The 20355-nt window shown below is 32.4% G+C and overlaps 1 protein-coding gene and 2 long non-coding RNA genes across 3 annotated transcripts in view; 1 reads left to right on the forward strand and 2 right to left on the reverse strand.

Moving 5' to 3' along the window:
• LOC119631257 (division abnormally delayed protein) overlaps positions 1-18622 on the reverse strand; it is a 116256-nt gene extending 97634 nt beyond the window's left edge. The window contains exon 1 of the mRNA XM_038023306.1: positions 18075-18622. Within this exon, the coding sequence (XP_037879234.1) occupies positions 18075-18495 (421 nt within the window). The 5' untranslated portion in view covers positions 18496-18622. The remainder of the gene's footprint in view (positions 1-18074) is intronic.
• Positions 718-3043, forward strand: LOC119631259. The gene is made up of 2 exons (XR_005246642.1): positions 718-1071; positions 2121-3043. It is a non-coding gene; the product is annotated as an uncharacterized LOC119631259 (long non-coding RNA).
• Positions 18623-18819: 197 nt separating the features above from the next.
• On the reverse strand, positions 18820-20067 carry LOC119631260. The gene is made up of 2 exons (XR_005246643.1): positions 19355-20067; positions 18820-19104 (listed from the first exon to the last, which is right to left on the reverse strand). It is a non-coding gene; the product is annotated as an uncharacterized LOC119631260 (long non-coding RNA).
• Between the last annotated feature and the right edge of the window lie 288 nt (positions 20068-20355).

Here is a 20355-nt window from a genome sequence, read left to right on the forward strand (position 1 = left end):
CTAAAGCATAAAGTGCTTCATTTTCACATTTTCCTATACCGAATTCGGCCCGAGTACACAGACGGTTAGGTGTGCAATGCTACGCTTACCGTTCCGCCCAGAAAAAGGTGAAATATCATAGAGTAAACTATTATATATGTTGGTTACCCTGCTCTTGTTGTGCGTTAATAAAACAATATGGTCCGATATGTACATGACGAGAGGCTTACGATATAGGGTATTTGAAGTGTGACTTAATCTCGTTAGATTACCAATATTTGTTGCTGTATGTAAAAGTGCGTTTGTTAAATTGTTTTTGTTGTTCCAAATTCTTGCCTGAATTAACCATGAATATGGCATATACGTAGCAACTCCAGTCAACATCCAGAGTTCTGATGAAGCAAAAATCATTGAAGCGTTCAATGGCAAACATTAACATCACAACAAGAAGAACAGTAACAACAGCAACAATAAGAACAGCAAACAACCAGTTAAAGTTGTTACACAGGGTACATGTGGATTTCTTCTTTTATTTATTTATTTATTTATTTTTTTTATTTATTTTTTTTATTTTTTTTTTTATCTTTTTTCTTTTTATTACTTCTATGTATTTACTTTACATGCATACAAAACAAGTCAAAAAGAGGGTATATATATATATATATATGTGTGTATTTATGTATACATATATAAAGCATTCAAAACCAAAAAAGCAAAAGAAAAAAAAAAAAAAAAAAAAAAAGATTTTTAATTTTCTTTATTATTCTTTGTTTTTAAAGGAAGACAAAAGGCAAGTAAGAGTATGTTACATAAAGTTAAGCATTTTTGAGACCGGTTTTTAGTTTTTTCTCTCTTCTTGTACAGGCACGAGTACAAACACTAACATAACCCGTATTACCGAAATGAAGGAAATCGTCGAAATGAAGGAAGAAAAAATGGGAAAACAAAAAGCATGAAAAGCAGTAATTCTTGATCTGCCGAATGATAAGCATCACAAACATACCTTTCGAAAAGACAAGCGACTAAAAATAAAAAAACAAGTTAGTCAGCTATATTAGCCTTGAAGCGAATCTTGAATACCTGTCGCCTAAGGTAACTATATGAAATTCTTTACCCTTTCAATTAAATTAACTAAAAGCTAAAGAGTTGACGGACCAAACTAGACTATTTCCTAATAAATCGACCGAATGTCTTAAAATGTAATATTAAAACTAATATCAAAAGTTTGAATTTTTGAATCTCCCCTATGACAATTTTATCATTCTAATGTCCATTATCGAGGGATAAAAACGAAACAGGTCTAAAAAAATATGTATTAACCTTAAAATAGTATATGCCTGGAATTTCGGAATGTTGCAAAGCAAATGATAAAAATAGTAGACCTTTGCCCTTTCATGATGAATATAACATCAACACCGGCGTAGAAACAAAAAAAAACAAAAAAATACTCAGAGAGTATTCGTATATCAAGAGAATTTCCCTCCAGAAAAAGATCTTTTTTTTTTTTCTTTTTTGTTTTGGGAAGAGAGCTGATTAGATGATTCATGCCGTTGTAGCGTGAACGTAACAACTTTTTGTTTATCTTAATTTGAATAATCATACCATTATGAGTAATTTAATTAAATAGTACTTGAATTAATTAAGTGCTCGTACACTCACATATTCACACTAATGCTTCTTCGTTCGCAAGCATACTTTTTGTTTCGTTACATTCATTCTCATCTTAATCGGTTGTTATTGTTTATAATTTGGTGGCCTTTCAATTTTTTTGCAAAGCCCATCATATTAATTGAATTGTAACATCGATGTGTGTAAAAGAGATAGGGAAAGAGGGACTGAGAATAACTGCGGGAAAAAGAGTGACAGAGAGAGAGAGAGAGAGAGAAAGAGAGAGAGAGAAAGAGGGAGAGCGAAAGAAATAAACATTTAAGAACTAACACATTTTGTATACATAATTCTTGGAATGTGTTTAGGATATACATCTCGCGTGTCCCCCTTTTCCTCATATTTGACGCCACTAATGAATTTATTCCAAGATTTATAATAAATTGCAAATATACACGACTTGCTTATTAAGAATTTTATTCATAGACACATTTTTATATAAAATTTTCGTTTTTTTTTTTTTTCAATTTTTTAAGGGCAATTTTCACATTTCATCTATGGGTACAAAAATTTCAACCTCTACCATTTTTAAGATAGCGAGTCTCAACAGCTTGAAGTTTAATAAGGTGCGTTACGGATCTTATGTATTTCAATAATATCTTGGCCTTAGGCTTAAATCTAAAAAAAAAAAAAAAAAAAAAAAAAAAAAATAACGCACAAATTGCGTAGGCATTCTGATCGTACCTCCCTTATAAGATATGCGAACACGTGGATAGATTCTGTGCGCAACAGGCTTATTTCATTGTAACTTTTTCATCATGAAATACCAAAAACTATAATTTGCTGTCGTATAAGAGACTTACTTTTCATGAAAATTTCTTCTATGGAGAAGGTTCCGCATATACTCTAACCTTACTAGAGTCAACTTGTGCGTCAAATCATAACTTTTATGCCATTTTCGTCTTGTTGCCTATTAAATGATCAATTTTCGTAAGAAAGCTTATAAAAAATGGATTTTAACGAATTGTCTCATCGTCTTCGTATGTTGTTCATCTACTTAGTTTGGGAAAATTCCATTTTTATCATTGTGGCGCGTCATATATACATAAAGGTCGTAGTCCGATCTAACTCATTTTGACGAGAATTTAATTTTGGGGCCAAACACATTTCATTGCAATATCTTGTAAACTAAAGTAAAGTGAACGCATGTATGCGTGGACAGGCATTATAGGGACGGACTTAAAATGACGATTCAGAAAATGATTCTGAATGATCGGTAAAAGGAAAAATGAATTTATCCCCATAAATTCTTCTGGGCATCGCATACATTCGCACAAACTTAATATACGAACCGCGAGCTGATGCCCTACTAGTGTAAAAAAAAAAACAATTAAAGTAGAACTTAAAATAGCATAAGTAGTTCCTAGGCGCTTGTGAAGGTCAATTGTAAATGAAAAGCGAAAAAAAAAGAATCAAAGAAATCAGAGCATACCAGTCTTGTACTTTGCAAGTTGTAGTATTAGAATTTCATTGTAGTTATATACATACATTTATTTATTTCTTTATTTTCATTTTTCGCTTGTGTCGCTTGGCTAGTTAATGAATTAGCTTAAAAGGGGAAAATTGATCATTTTGTTAATTAAATTGTGTGTAAAAAACTAATTGATTCTTTGGTTTTTTTTTTTTTCTTTCCTTTTTGATTATATATAAAAAATATCATATTTCAAGAGTCCAGAAGCAGACACATATGACTAAGTGCAGCAAGACATGCTAGCACATCAACGTATATAACTATAAACAGATACATATTTATTTCTCTCTCCCTCTCTCTCTCTCTCTCTCTCTATCTTCATTTGCGTATGTGTGTGTTTGTGTGTTTTTGTGTGTTTGTGTGTGTGTGTGTGCATATATATGCGTATGTGTAATTTTTAAATGATTTTTGCATGAGTAGTTTAAATAGAAATTGATTTTATCAAATGTGAACTGAACGAATTGAACGATAAACTCTCGGAATTCGGGTTAATTGTGCGTACATATATGTAAAGCTTTATTCATTTTTTTTTTTTTTTATTTTTCGCAAATTTAAAATGAAAATTATTAAAAATGCAATACTCAGATATTTTTCATTTCATTTTAACTTAGTTTCAATATTTTATATGCATTCTACCATTTTATGTATCTATCCATTCTATCCATTACGGACCGACGTAGTTATACTAATTTCATCATATCATATCATATTATCCCGCTTCAGATATAACCTTGGGCAAATACATTCTTGAATCTCGTAAATCGCTTTAATAATGTCTGCTTACCGTCGATTTTTCCAACCCTGCATTTCTTGCACCTAAAAAAACCAAGACTGCTCGAACTGGTCCTATTTAATGCATTTAAAATGATGCATTTAAAACACACACTCTCAAAAGCTGACATCTAAAACAATGTCGACAAAAAGAAGAGAAAAAAATCATCCACGTAAGACAAAGTTTTAGGGTTAGAATAGGTTTGCGAAAAAACTACTTAAGTTAGTGGCTATACAAAATTCGTTCCAATGGATTGGTTTCGCGGTCCGTCTTTGTCCTTTTGCTTGTACAAAGTGTTCGTGAGCAGACACGTCATTATAACAGCAGTATCATTAAATGCATAAGTGAAGGGATCAGCACTAGTGTAATTTTTTTTTTTTTTTTTTTGTATGCTTTTGTAACAAATATTAGGGAGGGCTTTCATTTTCGTAGCATATTAGAAATGTCCATATACAAGCGCACAGCCTTGGCTAAAGCGAAAACTTTACTTACTTACTTTATTAGAAAAATCAATTCATCATAGAGAGAATAAAATTTGGAAGAAGGGTCATAGGAAACCTTTGCGTATATATATACATATACATAAACATGAATGTATATAATTAGATAAATATGCCACACTCTGTTATTATATATCTGGCAACGTGCAAGTATTAACGAAAGAGAATTGAAAGAACAATCGCGCTTGATAGTAATAGACGCTGACACATCATTTTCGTGATCTATCTTTACGAGGAAAAGTCGTTTAAATATGTTAAAAATTAAAGAAATAAATTATAAGTTATACACTTGTCACAAAATACAAACGATAGATATATATAATAAGAGAAAATATATCTGGTTATGATATCAATGAAGTCATTATTGTGAATCGCAATTGTCCGTCATTATGAGGTAACATATCCTTTGTCCTGATGAACGTTAAAGGCGGACGACGGACTACGAACGGAGGGATCGTGAAAATATGCTGATTTTCTGCTAAGATCTGACAAGTTTGGCTGCAAAAGCCATTGGGCTATTAACTGACGGCAGGACTGTTTTCCTTCGCTTCTGTTGTTGCGAAAAAAGACATGAATTAAGAGCAGCCGACAAGTAACGGGTAAAAAAGTTTAAAATACATGAGTAAGTTTACCATTTCGGTTAGTACATAGTTAAGTTACGTCTTTTTTGTGCATACATCGTTCTAAAACGAGTGCCAACATTATGTTCAGGCAACGCAGCCTTTCAAATACGCTATACGACTTCATCTAATATAAATACCCATTCATTTTCCTGATAATATGTGAAAAATTATAATTTGTTTTCATGTGAAGGCATACTTTTCATAAGAGAGAATGGCGTCTAAAAAAGTGACGTAAGTGATCTAAATTGTTATGCGAAATTCTCTATTGTGGTCGAGGTTTCGTCATAAAATATGAAAAATTGGACCGCTTTCTCATATAAGAGTTTCTTTTTCGTGAAAATATACGACGACGTTTCGAAAGGAAGGAATAGTTGAAAAAACGGCCCGATCCGAACCGTTTTCTATAACGTTTGTCCTTGGGTCGAAGCAGGTCAGTGTATCAAATTTCATCAAAACATCTCAAATATTTTGATCTGCAGATCGAACACGGGCAGACATCGGACAGACGGACGAACGGCCAGACAGGCTCAGATCGATTGGGATAACGATCCGATCCGATCAATATAATAAAACGTGTGCTACATACGTTCGCACAAACTTAATATGCCCTGTACCACAAGTAGTGTAGGGTATAAACAGGTTTAAACGTTTTCCATGTACAACGTGCAATACGCAATGTAAATGATCACTGCGACTTACCATGCGACAATGATATCTTCGGTAAGATCTAATGGGTCTGTCAGTCGATCTCGATTCAAAAAGTATTGAATCTGATGCAAAGGGCTCGTCTTCGTTTCATTTTCAATAGAAAGTGACGTAAATTGATATGAGCAGACAGACGAACGAATTAATTTTTTCCAGAAATTTATTAATTACGATCACTGTTTTGCATATACATGTACATATATATATATACATATACATATATGCTTAATTTCTGTACCAGATAAGTTTGAAAATTCTCTGAAAATTTAATATATTAAGCGGTTTCAATTGAATTCGTTTCATTTAATTAACGTACTTTAACATATTTCCGACAAAAATTGTTGCGAATCAAATTAGTCAAAGTTATTTCAAGGTCCATAAAATGAAAAAATCAAACACCTAACCTTTTCAACTTTCATTCAGTTCAGAAGATGCGAGCAAGCTGCAGCAGCAGCTTTATATGAAATTCCATTATTTCCAGATAGATCATCGAGCTGTTAAGATATCTGTCATGCGAAACATACAAAAATTTTGACAACATTTTTTCTCTGTTGCATAAAACTGTCGTAAAAAACAAAATGTAATTAATTTTATTAATTTGATCAGTATGAACAAAGAAAGCCACCCCAGCCTATCGCCAAAAGCAGATAAAATGTTTTAATTTTTTTTTTTTTGCTTTCTCTGCAAAAACTATATGCGTCTTTGCTTATGCTCACAATTAGAAAAATTACTTTTTGACCTATCCATTGGCGTAAGTCAATCGAGAGATGATTATGCATCAAACGCCCTTTGTACGAATGTTTTACTAATTTATTGAGAATTATTCTTCGACAATCTTATCCGAGTACATATGTTAAATTATAATTGCATATACGTTAGTATATGAGAAAAATTTATGGTAAAAATCAGTAGGACGACTACAGTCATGCCGCCATAGGATGTCTGCGCTTGCATAATATCTTTCATGTAAAATAGTTTTATATATATTTGGTAGTACAGTTAGTTTTTTTTTTAGTCTCGTTGTGCGTATGATTTAGAAAAACAAATATTACAAATTAAACGATTCAATCTAAGGCATATATAAATACTTTCTTTGTTTCTGCCTTGCATTGCTGTTATATTGTTGCTGCTTGCATTTTCTAAAGTTTATAAACAACTTGATTGGTTCGTTTCTATTGTTCAATGTTAGTAAGTTTGCATCTCGTCTGGTCTGGTATGAATTATTTTATTAGGCTCTCATTTCTATATACATTTTATAATAGAAATAAATAATTCCTTGTTCGTTTGAATGTTTTTCATTTGTTATTTCTTCTAATATCTTCTCTATATATATTTTTCCGAAAAGCTTACTTTGCTTTTGTATATACATACAATTAAAATGAAACAAAAAAACTCGAAGATGAGAACTGGTTTCAATTGCTTAGATCAATTCTCTTTATAACTTTGCGATTTAAAGAATCTGACGCTATGAGTAAACTAATATAAAAAAAAACATTCCTTGATCGATTGATAATATCTGAGTAAAAAAAATAAATAGGAGCGATCTGCTCACATGCATAATGCAGAAAAAATTAACACAATTTCGAAGAACAACCAATAGAATTATTTCAAATCTTCGTCAATAAGATTCGATTCCTTGACAAAATGATATCCAAAAGTTCGCTAGAATCCCTTGCATGTTCCATACAAAAACGGTTCCAATCGTTCCACAATTATACCGATCTATTCATGAATCATATGAATGGACAGTCGACTTAAACATGCTGGTTCCTCTGATGTTTTTCCATTTATATCTGTATTCAATCGAGAGATCGCGGTTTTCGAAATAAAATCGATTAAAAGTAATATTCTGGCATATTAAGTGAATGTGATGAGATAGGGTCAATAGGATGCCTCTCTCCTCCTCTCCTATAAGAAACAAGCTTTCCAGTAAACCAGCAAGGTCAACTCTCTAGTATTTCATGCGAATCGATCGATTCGTAATAGTAATTTGGCATAAATGCAGCAAATTTGGACTACGTAAGTCTATTTAGCTACCTAGGAAACTAACTCTTTTAAGGGTTTCCATGAAGAGTAAGCCTTTACCTGGAAACACGAATTACTCCGTAAGGAGTAAATTGAAATCAAACCAAATTAAACCGCACAAAGTCAATTAAAAATTGAACACAACTGTGCCAAGTTTTTCTTTTGATTTTATATATGTTTTACGAATCTTTTTTATTTGTATAATTTATTAGCTCGAATGTATGGAAAACAATGCCAAATGATGAAGTTGTTAAAAAAAAAAAAAAAAAAAACATTTTCTCTATGACTTTACAAAATCCTTTAATAAAGGGCTTAATTATAAACACCCACGCTGTCAGTCTCTGCCGGCTGGTCAACGAGACACAGCTACAAGAAAATGGAGACTATTTTAATTTATCAAAACGTTTTCAACATCCGCCCTGGACTTTTCTCAAGGAACATATATATATATATATATATATATATATATATACTTTTTATCAATATCATAATCGGAATTGATTTAATGATATCTGTCTGTACCAGAGAATGTCAAAGGCAAATAAACATACGTAAACATGCATAAAAACGATGATAAAAATATCGGAAGTTGCTGCGCGCAGGTTACTGTTGAATATTTGTCCAATTTGTCAAAGGAGCCTCCCACCTTAATTACTCATAAAATACAGCACGCGCAACGAACTTCTTATACGCTATGTATGGTCCTACTTTAAAAAGAAAGGGAAAATTTTAAAGTATAAAAATTTGAAGGAGTGACAGTTTTTCTTTCCTTTTTTTTTTTTTGTAAATAAAGTTTTTGGATACAAAAGATTTGGCCAAGACCGAATATGATTTTTTTATTTGTTTATGTTTATTAGGTTTTTATTGTAAAAGTCACATACGCATATGCACAAGGTTACAATATTCTGCTGATTTCACTGGTAGCAACTGAAAGTATATATCGCTAACCGCATGAAATATAATTTCAAGTCTAGTCACAGTGGACCGATTGGAGCATTCATAATCATTTAGATTATAATTTTTGCATGCCCACCACTTGCGAGCATTTCTTAGGGATTTTTTATTTATTCCCGAAGCATTATACCCTGGTTCCGCAAGTGGTGTGGTATTTACTTATTGCGGTTATATGCAACAGCCAGAAGGGCTTAAGATGAACCCACCTATTATTATACCGATCGATTCAGGATCATTACCTGAATTGATCTAAGTCTGTCTGCCCGTCTGTCCGTCTGTTGTCTGTCTATGTAAATAAGTGTTCAAGCTACTTTTGAGATATTTTGATAGAAGTTGGTACAGTGACATGTTTCGGCCCATGTACGAACGCTTTTGAAAATGGTTGGTCGATTTTTTCGATCACTCCCCATAGAAAGCCCTATTCTGAAAAGTCATTATATGGAAAAAATTGTAATTTTCAAAATTTCTCCGCAAAAGTGGCTCAAATTGTAGTATTTCGTCCTATCTTTTGGATCCTACCCTTATAACGATTTTCACGGAAATTGATCCTTTGTAGAGCAAAAAAGTTTCAGTTTTAATAAAAGGTGAAGGCAATTGACCCATAATATTATAGTAATTTCATATAAAAATGAACTTTACAAAATTTGGACTATCTACCCCTATTCTTGGATCCTGCTCTATGCAAGGATTAAATTTGTACTACATGAGGTTGCGTTGAACGCACATGAAAAGTATGCCTTTATATAGGAAGAAGATATAATTTTTGTGTTTTGCAATAAAGAAATGAGAATTGTGTTAGACAATGTGGTGTAGGATATTTGACGGTCGGCGTTGCTCGACTATAATGTACTTATTTGTTTTTCAATTACTTTGATTTTAATGGGTACCGCTGATAGCCCTTAGCTTATTAGAATTGACGCGTTTCCTGCAAACTCAATTTTTTCACAATTTTTCCTTTGCTCATCATTTTTTCGCCTCTCTTTCTCCTCAGTGCACCAATTAATGGAAAGTATTTTAAGTGTTTACATTAAAAAACGTGGCAAAAAATAAGAGAAAAATTTATCGAATAAACATAACTAAAAAGGTTTTTGTTCGTTAATTAGTTTCTAAACTTTTAAAAGTTATTCCAAAGGATGAAAAATTTATTGTGAACTCTCTTAAAGAAATAATTGCGCAAAACTATGGCAAACAGTATTTTTACAAGCATGCGATGGTATGGGATGGTATAGTAGGCCCTTACTTCAACCTGTAGAGATACGATTTTTTAATATAAAAACTTTTATGTACATCACCGTTCCTGCATTGAGTTTTCTAATTAAATGAAAATTTTCCATATTTCAGCTGAATTGTTTTTGTAACCTTATCACACCTATGTGAAACTAAGAAGTAATTATGATAGAGTTATTTAGGGTTTACCAATCGATTTAGAACCATTTTCTGGATCGATTTAAGCATGTCTCTTCCTTTGTCTGTCCATGCTATTTTGCGTTCAACTTGCAGATGGCAATTTTTGCATGTTAGTGTATGGAAAAAAATTGCGTACTTCGGTATAAACTAAATCGATCTGAAAAATCTGTCTGGGATGAGACCATTCTTCGAGCTTGACTTATATAAATGTTTTTAGGAAAACATCTAAGTCTTTGTTTGAGAGCAAGTCCTAATTTTTGAGTGTTTCATGATGAAAATTATTCTGGGTGGAATAGATACATATTCAATATATGAATTTACTTTGCCAAATTTAAACCATACTGGCCTATTTTTGGACCTATCATAATATGGAAATTGTCATAAAAGTAAATCTTTATAGATAGGTGAACAATCGTATTAGGCAAAGTGGTGTAAGGCATTTAATAAACTGTCTCTCGCCCAGCTATAACGTTTTAACGTGTTTGCGGACTATCGCTCTTCCGTAACCTATAGGAACCGTAAGCATTTATGTTGCACAGACAAAATAATTACAACTTCATGCATATCATTTTGTATAAACAAAATAATTACATTTCAACAAATCCGGCAATAATTCAAATGGTGGAAAAGACCAACATCTAGTTAGGTAGGGTATGTATTTTGTATTGCGGCACGTTTACCTAATTCAAGTGTGTTTAAATTTCTTGCATGTATGCTTGACACGAAACGTTTATCTGATATAGAGATAGGGCCGAGCTTGCTGAAGTGATTCATTTGAACTTAGAAAATCATTGCGCGAGGGTTTTTGCTGAAAAATATATAAACGGGGGCTATTTTGTTTTTCAATTAACTTTTTGAAAACACGGTTCGCCACCCATTAGATTTTGGATCCTATGTACTGGCAATTTTTGTTTAGTTGTTTTAGGTGAAAAAGGTCCATTTGTAGCGGAACAGTAAGAAAGTTAAAGTTTTAAATACTTGAGGACTTACATTTTGCCATACCTTGCACTATTTGTGGTAGAAATACGAATGTATGAATGTATGCAACGTATAAAGCGACGTACGATAGAGCCAAATTTTATTCCCTGCTCGCTTGATGTCCGTCCGTCCACATGATTTTGTATTCAACTAGTAAGCCACAATTTTGTAGAAATTTTGAGAAATTTAATCCATTCAATGTTTTATCCTAAGCGTGAAATCCATTGAAAATGAATTAACCGTAACAACTACCAAAGATTATTTTTTGATACCGTCCTCTTGCAAGGGCTCCCGTTAAAAATATCGCGCTTGCAGCAAGCGTAGTCTGTTACATCGCCTAACAAGTATTATACGACACGATATCTACGATTACTATATGATACTAGTTGGCGATAACAACGCCTGAAATTTTTACATTTTAAATTTATTATTGTTATTTTCTTTTTTTTTTTGTTTGTTTTCGGGTTTTTGCAAGAAATGTCGCGTTTATAAAACTTAATCAAGTTAAAGCCGTAACTTTCTAATTTTTTTTTTTTTTTTTTCGAAAGAAACGATTTAGGACATTGATATTATGGAGATTATTATGCTGAGTAAAAGTATACATAATTCGTTAAAATGATAAATTTAAAGTTTAAAACTTATTTACCTTAACATCTATTGGATTTTATATGAGAAGAACATGGATAAAAAATTTATCTTGAGAATAATTTTGAATGATGATGATTGTGATAACGTGGATAAACTTAAACCTCCTCGCTTCACTCCCCTCTTTCTCTCTCTCAGCATCTTTTTAAGTAAAAGTGAAATCAGTGTATTTATCTTTTCATTTGAATATTTCTTATTTTGTATATATACATAATAATAAGAAGCAGAGCAAATATATAATAAGTGAGAAATCGATTACCGTCAAGCTTTGTTTTTTAAACTCACCGCCTTTTGTTATAAGAAAAATTAGAAAATAAAACCAAAAAATGAAATTCGAATTATCCATAATATCAGATGGGCGTGGCTTATTTCACTCCGTTTTGTGCACATTTACTGTTTTTGGATGGTTTTAAAAATTGGAAAGGTCGCGCCTTATCAGGTTGCACTTAGGAAGCGGCCTTTTAATCGATTTATCGGTAATGGGTCACTTGCAATGTCAGTCTGCGCCCAAAAACTTTCAATGCCTTTGCCAAATTAGCAATCGATTTCACAACACAGTGGACATTGACCGTAATCAGACCGACGGACATCCCTACATCGATTTAGAATTTGTTATTGATCAAAAATATACTTTATGAGATCCATGAACTTTCATTCCGGGTCTCGCAAATATTTTCCCAAAATGAATATTTCTAGAATCTATCGGCGGTGGGTATAGAATTCAACGTAAGAAATTGCATACATATGTATATTCAAACGATCATATAAACCCTAAGAAAGAAAAGAGAAAAAGAAAGGTAAGAATAAGAAAACAACAAGAAAAAATTTCAGATTCAGAAAATCCAAAGTCACCTATTGAATGCTTATTTTTATAGCGAGCAAAGTTTGCTCAAGCATCGAAGACCCTCATAGAATATATACATATATATATACTTATATAACGACTGCAAAAATAAATTCGAGTTTAAGTAGCAAAGCCACTTACCCACTCTCTTAACAGAGCTCTGTTAAGTGGTTACGATCAAAATATGGTTGGGTTTGGCGGCATACTGTTTCTAAACTAGGAAACGTAGGATATTTCTGTGAACGATTCGTGCATCTACATGAAATTGCCTTTCAAGCAAGCTAAACCGATTCGAATGCTGTTTTCCGTAACTATTTTTAACAAATTTTCTAGAATTTAATTTGTATGCAGAAAGCAACTATCGAAAGTAGGTGAAACTTGAGACTCTAGTCTATGGCCAAACCAGAGAATTCCATCTAACTAGTAATCAGATTAAAGCGACAATCACTAAGTATTTCTTAGTACTCTATTTGTATTTTACATCATATTCGTTACAGTGCATCCATCATGTCAAGACTTAAGGCAGTAAAAAGAAATTTTGAACTCTAACCCAAGTGTTCTGGAAATGTACCTGTGTTAAAGGAATACCTGCATCTCAGTGCTCTCATCCCGATTATACTTATAGATCTAATCCTTAAGAAGTGTTTATGTTCGTTTAGAAGTGTCTTCAAGCACAAACATTTTGGTGTAGCTTTACTGACACGACCGTTGGATAGGAGGGTGAAAGCGACTTGCAAGATGTCAATGCTAGTGCCAAGAAATTGAAACAAACTTTGCCTTACATTTTTTTTCAAATCTTTCATTAAATCGAAAATCAACGTAATAGGGACTAAAATTAAAGTATTTCACCTAAAGTTTGAACGCCAAAATTGCAAAGCCTTTAATTTTAATCTTTAGTTTCTCTTATATGTTCCCTTAAGTAAGGTCCCGTAGACGGTATTCAAAAAGATGGCTAGTCGAATTGCTAATCGTATTGCAGATACCTGAAACTTTTCAGGTACTTCTCGGATTACCTTGAAAGTTCAATTGCTTCTTCAAGATAAGTTTAATCTTCTGGCGTAAAGTGGAATCAATCGATTCTACGTAGAATTATTTCAAAAAAACTTACTTACATATATGTGTATATGATGATGACTGTTTGTTCTTTTATCCATATTTTGTAAAAACATTGAGACATTGAGCTGATAGAAGCCGTAAAAAAAAAGGATGAGCTATAAGCCATTTTTCAGTCATAATAAACATTGAGTTCAACTGAATTGCGGTCCACTATTGAATGACCTGCACCCCTCCCTTTGATACAGTTTTTCATGTAACGACATTTTAAAATTATACTTTGTATTGAGAGTGATCGAAGAAGTGATCTGATTCGAATCATTTTCAATAGCGTTCGTCCTTGGGCCCAAACGTGTCGGTGTACCAAAATTTTGAAAACATCCCGAAAATTGCGACATGTAGGTGGGACACAAAGGCCAAGGGCAGACATGCAAACTTTAATTAAATTGAAAAGTAAGCCAGAATCGATCGGTATAATAGAAAATAGATCTATGTTAAGTCCAATACCAGAACGGAACAGAACGTTGGAATTAACAACAAGCGACCGATTCCCTTATATCTGTTTTACTATTGAAGAAGTTTGGCTCGAATTTAATTGATTTAATATCGCTATGGGCGTCTTGGTTTGCTTTGAACGATTTGAAGATTCTCCTTGCGAGTCTTGTTGAAAGTTTTCCCACTTTTAGGACAATCGGCTTGATTAACCTGAGATATACATAGATTTCTTATGCATAGAGCAAGAATTCAATTAAAAGATTTCTTATCAAATATTTTGTCAAATAAATTATTTTAACAATGTAATTAATTACATAAACTATTTTCGTTGTAAAGCGAATGAAATTTTTTCAGTACAATATAATAACTTTTTAAGAGTTATTCCAATTTCAATTTTTTAATTTTTAACATTTCCGATTAAATGGATAACTTTCTTTGCATTATATTATTATACAAAATTTATCCAAAATGTGAAAGTGTGCGTATAACTCTACTCTAGGAATAAGAACTCTAAGAACTAAAATTTTTTATCAACATATGTATGAATGCTTGTTTGTGCATGTATGTTTGTTCGTTTACTGCAGAAGATTTGTAGTAGAATTAAGTTTTGCAAATGTGATAATGAAATGCATTCGCATTAACATGTATTACCCCTTAGCACGATGCATTAACAAGTTTTTGTAAAAGTCTGTTATACTAGCAAGAGATAAGATATTAACAGATACGCTCACAAGTGCCATATAAATTTACTATTATTTTCTACTTTCATATCCACAGCTGAAAGTTGTGCGTATATTAAGAATACGCTTCAAAGAGTCCCGCGAGTTTATCTATATATATATATATATATGTCTATATATATATATATATATTGTGGATTGGTTTGGTTTCTTTGATTTGTCTCGTCCGTCCATCGTTAGCCTATCAAGTACAAATATTCTTACTTAATGACCATAGATCAAAATTTAAAAATGGGCACGTCTTGCCGACCAAAGGTGAGCATATGATAATCCATAGCAATCATACGTCAATTGTCAAATTCACGAAAAATCTTTACTTTATAACTGATAACTTTAGTACAAGAATCGTCCCATGATCTTCGTAGGCAAACACACTTGCGCAAGAGATAGAATACTTCAACTTAAGCGAAGACTTATAAGACATATTGAACGAAACTATGCGAAGCCTATAGTTTTTCGGATTACGCACCATATAAACGTTTTATAATTTTTATACATTAGTTGTAAGGTGATGGGTGTATCAGAGATTCGCCTCAATTTTCTTATTGGTTTTATTTATTTATTTATTTTTTTTTGTACTATACCGCACTCTGCCTAGTGATAACAGTTCTAAAATCACTTTTAATGCAAGAACTTTAATTTTTTTTTTTTTTTTTTTTTTTTTTTTTTTTTTTTTAAAGAAGATGAGTACATCCTGGTGCAAGAAGAGAACGAGCGGAGAAAAGTTGAATATGTATAAGGTTTCCATATTCTCCAAAAATATTTAAGAAAAGTTCAAGAAATGAGTAGACGCGTATTCTTCTCGTATGTATGCGTGCTAGTGCGTTCGTTGTATGTATATGATTGTAACCTACATATAAAGTGCAATTGTTTAGTTTTGAAAACTACAATTGGTTAACAGATTTTCAGATATTCGTTAGCAGTTTTATTTCCATGTTTTGTTTTTTCTCTTTTTGATTTTATTTTTGTCTTTCTCAGTGAAAACTTTATTTTTCTCGTACTAGAAGAACACATCAAAAATGCATGGTGTGGCGTGGTACAGTAGATACATTATATACAGTCAAGGATACCCAAACAGCACACACTTTGCAATAAGAATAAACATAAGTATTTCTGACAGGACCTGCCATGCCTAGGGTGATTTTATCTCTGTCAAAGCAAGAGTTTTTCTTCTTCTTTCTTTCTTTCTTTCTTTCTTTATATTTACTAATAAAACTATTTAAAATTAAATAGTGCAATAAATACATTTTCCTATAAGACTGTTGTTTATAAAGCTGCTATACGAATCAATTAAAGATAAAAGGAGCAAAGTTGAAGCGTATCTGATTTAGAAATCTCGTCTATATCTTTTTGTGCTAATCGCATTTTTATTTTATCCCCTTCAAAGTAATCCCTCTTAGATAAAATGCACTTGGAGTAGCGCTTTCTCCAATCCTCGAAGTACTGCCGATATGGGCTCTTTGGTGTGGCCGTTGAGCTCTTCCAGCGATGCGATCTCTATTTACTTAATCGTGGCAAAACTTCGTCCTTTCGTGGGTGCTTTCACTTTTGTGAACAGCGAAAAGTCGCAGGGGGCTAAGTGCCGCACGAATATGGTGGCTGAAGCGTGATAACGAACAAGCAAAGTCAAAATTTATCAATTTTGCTATCATTTGTTTCACGCCCAAAATATCGAAAAAAATTGCATGGCATGAATCAATCGAGGCACCCTCTGGAACTTCTTTAATAATGATTCGACGATTCTCCACTGCTTCAAAGTTTTCATCGATTGTGGACGCGTTGGGACGTCCAAGATGGCCACCATCATTAACATTTTCAAGACCTTCTGCAGCGATCTTGTACCACTTATAAACATTTTGCATGCTCGGAGTAGACTTGCCGAATGGCACAGTCAACATTTTAAATGAGTTGGAGCGTTTAATTTTATTTTTTACACAAAATGTAATACAAAGTCGTTGAAGCACTTTTTTCGAAAGCAGAAAATCACCAAACACACACCCCAAACACGTCTAACCTTTATATCTGTCAAAAAAACCAAAAACTAAAATTGCGAAATGGTTGACAATGTCAACATATGTTGAGAACATGTGCACCAACATAACACAAAAAAAAAAAAAAAAAAAAGATTCGAAAATCGAATGTACATAACCCATGAAACCTGAAGCCATTTTCTTTTCTTTTTTTTTTAACACACCTCGTATTTGAAAGTGAGAATACGTTTCTTTTTAAGATTTTTTATAAACGTCTTAACAGATCTTGATGTTCATTCTTATAGTGAAGTGTGCGCTATTTATGTGCACATGGCTGTAAGCCAAGCTAGTTACGTTTCCTCGCAATTTCTTTTTAAGGATAGTAAGAGGAGCGTTGCATTTTTAAATGTTACATAATTCATTGTAATGGCAAAAAGTAATCCTATTGCACACAAACAAGACAATTCGCATATACAATATAATCGATTCTTATATCTACTACACGTCTACTGCTAATTCCTTTCTCTGTCGATCCTATTGTTTGCTCGCAAAGGCAAATGCATTTTGACTTAACCTGCGGCTAAGTACAATATATCGGGTAACCGAATTTGTTATTGTCCACAACGTCCACATATCCAAACAGTAAAACTTAGCGTATTTGCACGTTTTCACCTTTTTTGTATTAATTTGGTCACTTAAAGGCTCTTACAAACAATATTGGTGGTGGATCCATAAAATCGTTTACGAATAAAGATTTAATTGCGATGTAGTTGTGAATAATCCTTTTTTTTCATGATTTCTTAAACAGTTTATTAAAGTTTCATAATAATATTAATTAGATCTCAGATCTAAGCTTCTATATGCCTAAAATAACTGAATAAGAAAATATGCAAAGAGTTTTTTGTTGTCTGAATCTAAAAAATTGTTTATGATTGTTGTAAAAAAGTGAAATGAAAACTTTGTCTACTTCTTCACAGAAAATGTTTGAGAATCCTGAGAAAATTGTGGCCGAAAAATAAAAAAAAATAAAAAAAAAAAAAAAACGAGCCTTTATATTATAATAGTTTTGTTTATATCCGGTTTTCCAAGATTATTTCATAAAATCATTTTATTGCTGTTGTCAACTTAAACAATTTGGCTAATCATTGTTGCGATGTCTCGTTAGACTAGATTCAAATTAAAAATGCATTATTATTAAATGAACGTAAAAAGATGATAAAATTTTTATTATTAATATTATTGTTTTACCTTTTTCATCGAAATTTCCTGACAATTTAATGTCAATCGATTCGAAAACCTTTCGTACATCATTACAATAACTTGTATTCTGTATTGTGGGCTTTGTAAGAGAATCTCGTTGCAAACGTCGCCGACTGTGACTGCGTTGTGCGCTATAATGATGCTCTGGATTGTGATGGTAATAATGCTGAAGATGTAGAGCATCTGCCGTTTGGTCCTTGACTGAATCGACAGCATAAGTTTTGGCAGACATGCAGGGTAACGGCAACTGAATGAACTGAGCAATCAAACAAAACGAGGCCAAAAGCACACAAAAGTTTTTAAATGTTCTTGATGCTTTAAAGATGGTGGTAGGGATAGTAGTGGTGATGGTGGTTGTGGTAGTGACGTGAACGATAGCGGTTGCAGAATTGTGCTTGAGAGAGGCCATTGTGTAAAGATATGTATGGAATTTTTCAAATAAAACGCAAACTTGATCTTTGAACTTCGATTTTATTTTTTTTCTAGTTTTAATTTTTTTTTTTTTTTTTGTTTTTTTTTACTTTTTTTCTCTTTTTTTTTTTGTTTTTTTTTTTTTTTTTGTACACAACCACTTGTTCGGTGAAACGAAGAAAATAAACTTAAGAACCGGTTCGTTTTTCTAAGCAAATATTTTTAGGAGGTTTTCGAAAATAGTTTTGAAGGTTTGAGAATTTTTCAACAATAAATCTTACATGTATTTTTTAATTTAAGTTTAAAAAAAAAAAAAAAAACACTTTTTTCGACTTTGTGGCTTTCTATTTTGCAAAAATTGTGCGTTAAGTCATTTTTAGGCTTTTGATGCTTTTCCAGTTCGATTTAAAAAGCCGTTAAAGTTACTTTTCTTATGCGGTTTGTCGCCGTTAAGTTCCCTCTAAAATAATTATATTAGAGAAAACAGCTGTTCTTGTGGCCGCATTTTAAAAATAAATGTTTCCTCGATGTTGTTGTAGTTTTCTACGCTTATCTATTATTTCTTCGTTTATTTTTAACTTTAACCGGCTGTTTTGTGATGATTACCCTTTACGTTACAAAAAAAAAAAAAACAAAAAACAAAAATAATAAATAAATAAATAAATAAAACGAATGATTTTTTTTTTTTTTTTTTATTATTATTTCACTACGCTTTGTTTCACTGAACGGACCACGAGGCCATTCACATGTACGTTTATACTCGTTCAACAAGCACACACACAACCCTATGAAAACACTTTAGCAAATACATCGATTGAAATGGAAATATAAAGAAAAGAAATTTGCGAGAGATATACTTGTGTATGTTGCTTAAATCTCAACATTGACGACAATAATAACAGTCACGAAAACGATATTAGCAGCAGTAGCAGTAATTCTAAACAATAGCAGTGCAGTGGTAACGTTTTAGTTCGTTTAGTTTTGTTACTGTTCTGTGTTCGAGCCAGTCACTGAATTAGACATTCATGCGTAGTTAGATTGTTGGTGTTGTTCTTGTTTCTTTTTTGTGTGATTATTACAATGATTTTATGAGCATTTTTTTTTTTTTTTTTTCACTTTGTTTGGTAGTTACGCAGGTAGCATGCGAGCGGCTGATATTTGTAACTTATTGAGTCAGTTTAGGTCTTCGTGTCTCCCGTCTGAGGTTAAATGTATGTTTGCGTCAGTGTATCCGAAAAGTAGCATGAGTTATGCTACTCTCTCAAGGTTTGTTAAAATTGGTTTTAAAAATTTATTGAAAATAAATCTCTAAAATACTTTTTCAAGATGTCTTGTCTTTTCGTATATTGATGAATCTGCTTGTTAGATAAAACAGAGGTAGACTTTATTTTTTTTATTTCTGCGAAACTTCGCATTACATCAAATTATGACATAATCAGGGTACACTGTGTAATGGCTTAATAATTACAATTTTTATTAATTTTATGTTTAGAATTTTGTTTTTTACTAAAAATTTTATTTATTTATTCACTTTTTCACACCTTAACACAACTGGCACGCGCTAAACACATCCGCACGCTTTGAGTAATCTGAAAAAACTGAGAAATCATTTGCAGTCATTGGTATTACCAGCACTCTCTCACCCTTTTTTCTCTTTCTCTTCGTTCTGTCTCTCACTCGCTCTCCTTCTATTTCTCTTTCTCTTTCTTTCAAGCCTCGAACCAACTCAAGCGGATTGGATTGTGTTTGAAAGCATTTACATCCACACGAGTAATTTGCCTACTTACTAGGAATTCTTAGGCATGCTCGCAATTTTGTCAATGCCTTCATTCATTTGTCTATACAACACATAACAACA

The sequence above is a fragment of the Glossina fuscipes genome, unplaced genomic scaffold (assembly GCF_014805625.2).
Source record: "Glossina fuscipes isolate IAEA_lab_2018 unplaced genomic scaffold, Yale_Gfus_2 1, whole genome shotgun sequence".
Taxonomy (NCBI): domain Eukaryota; kingdom Metazoa; phylum Arthropoda; class Insecta; order Diptera; family Glossinidae; genus Glossina; species Glossina fuscipes.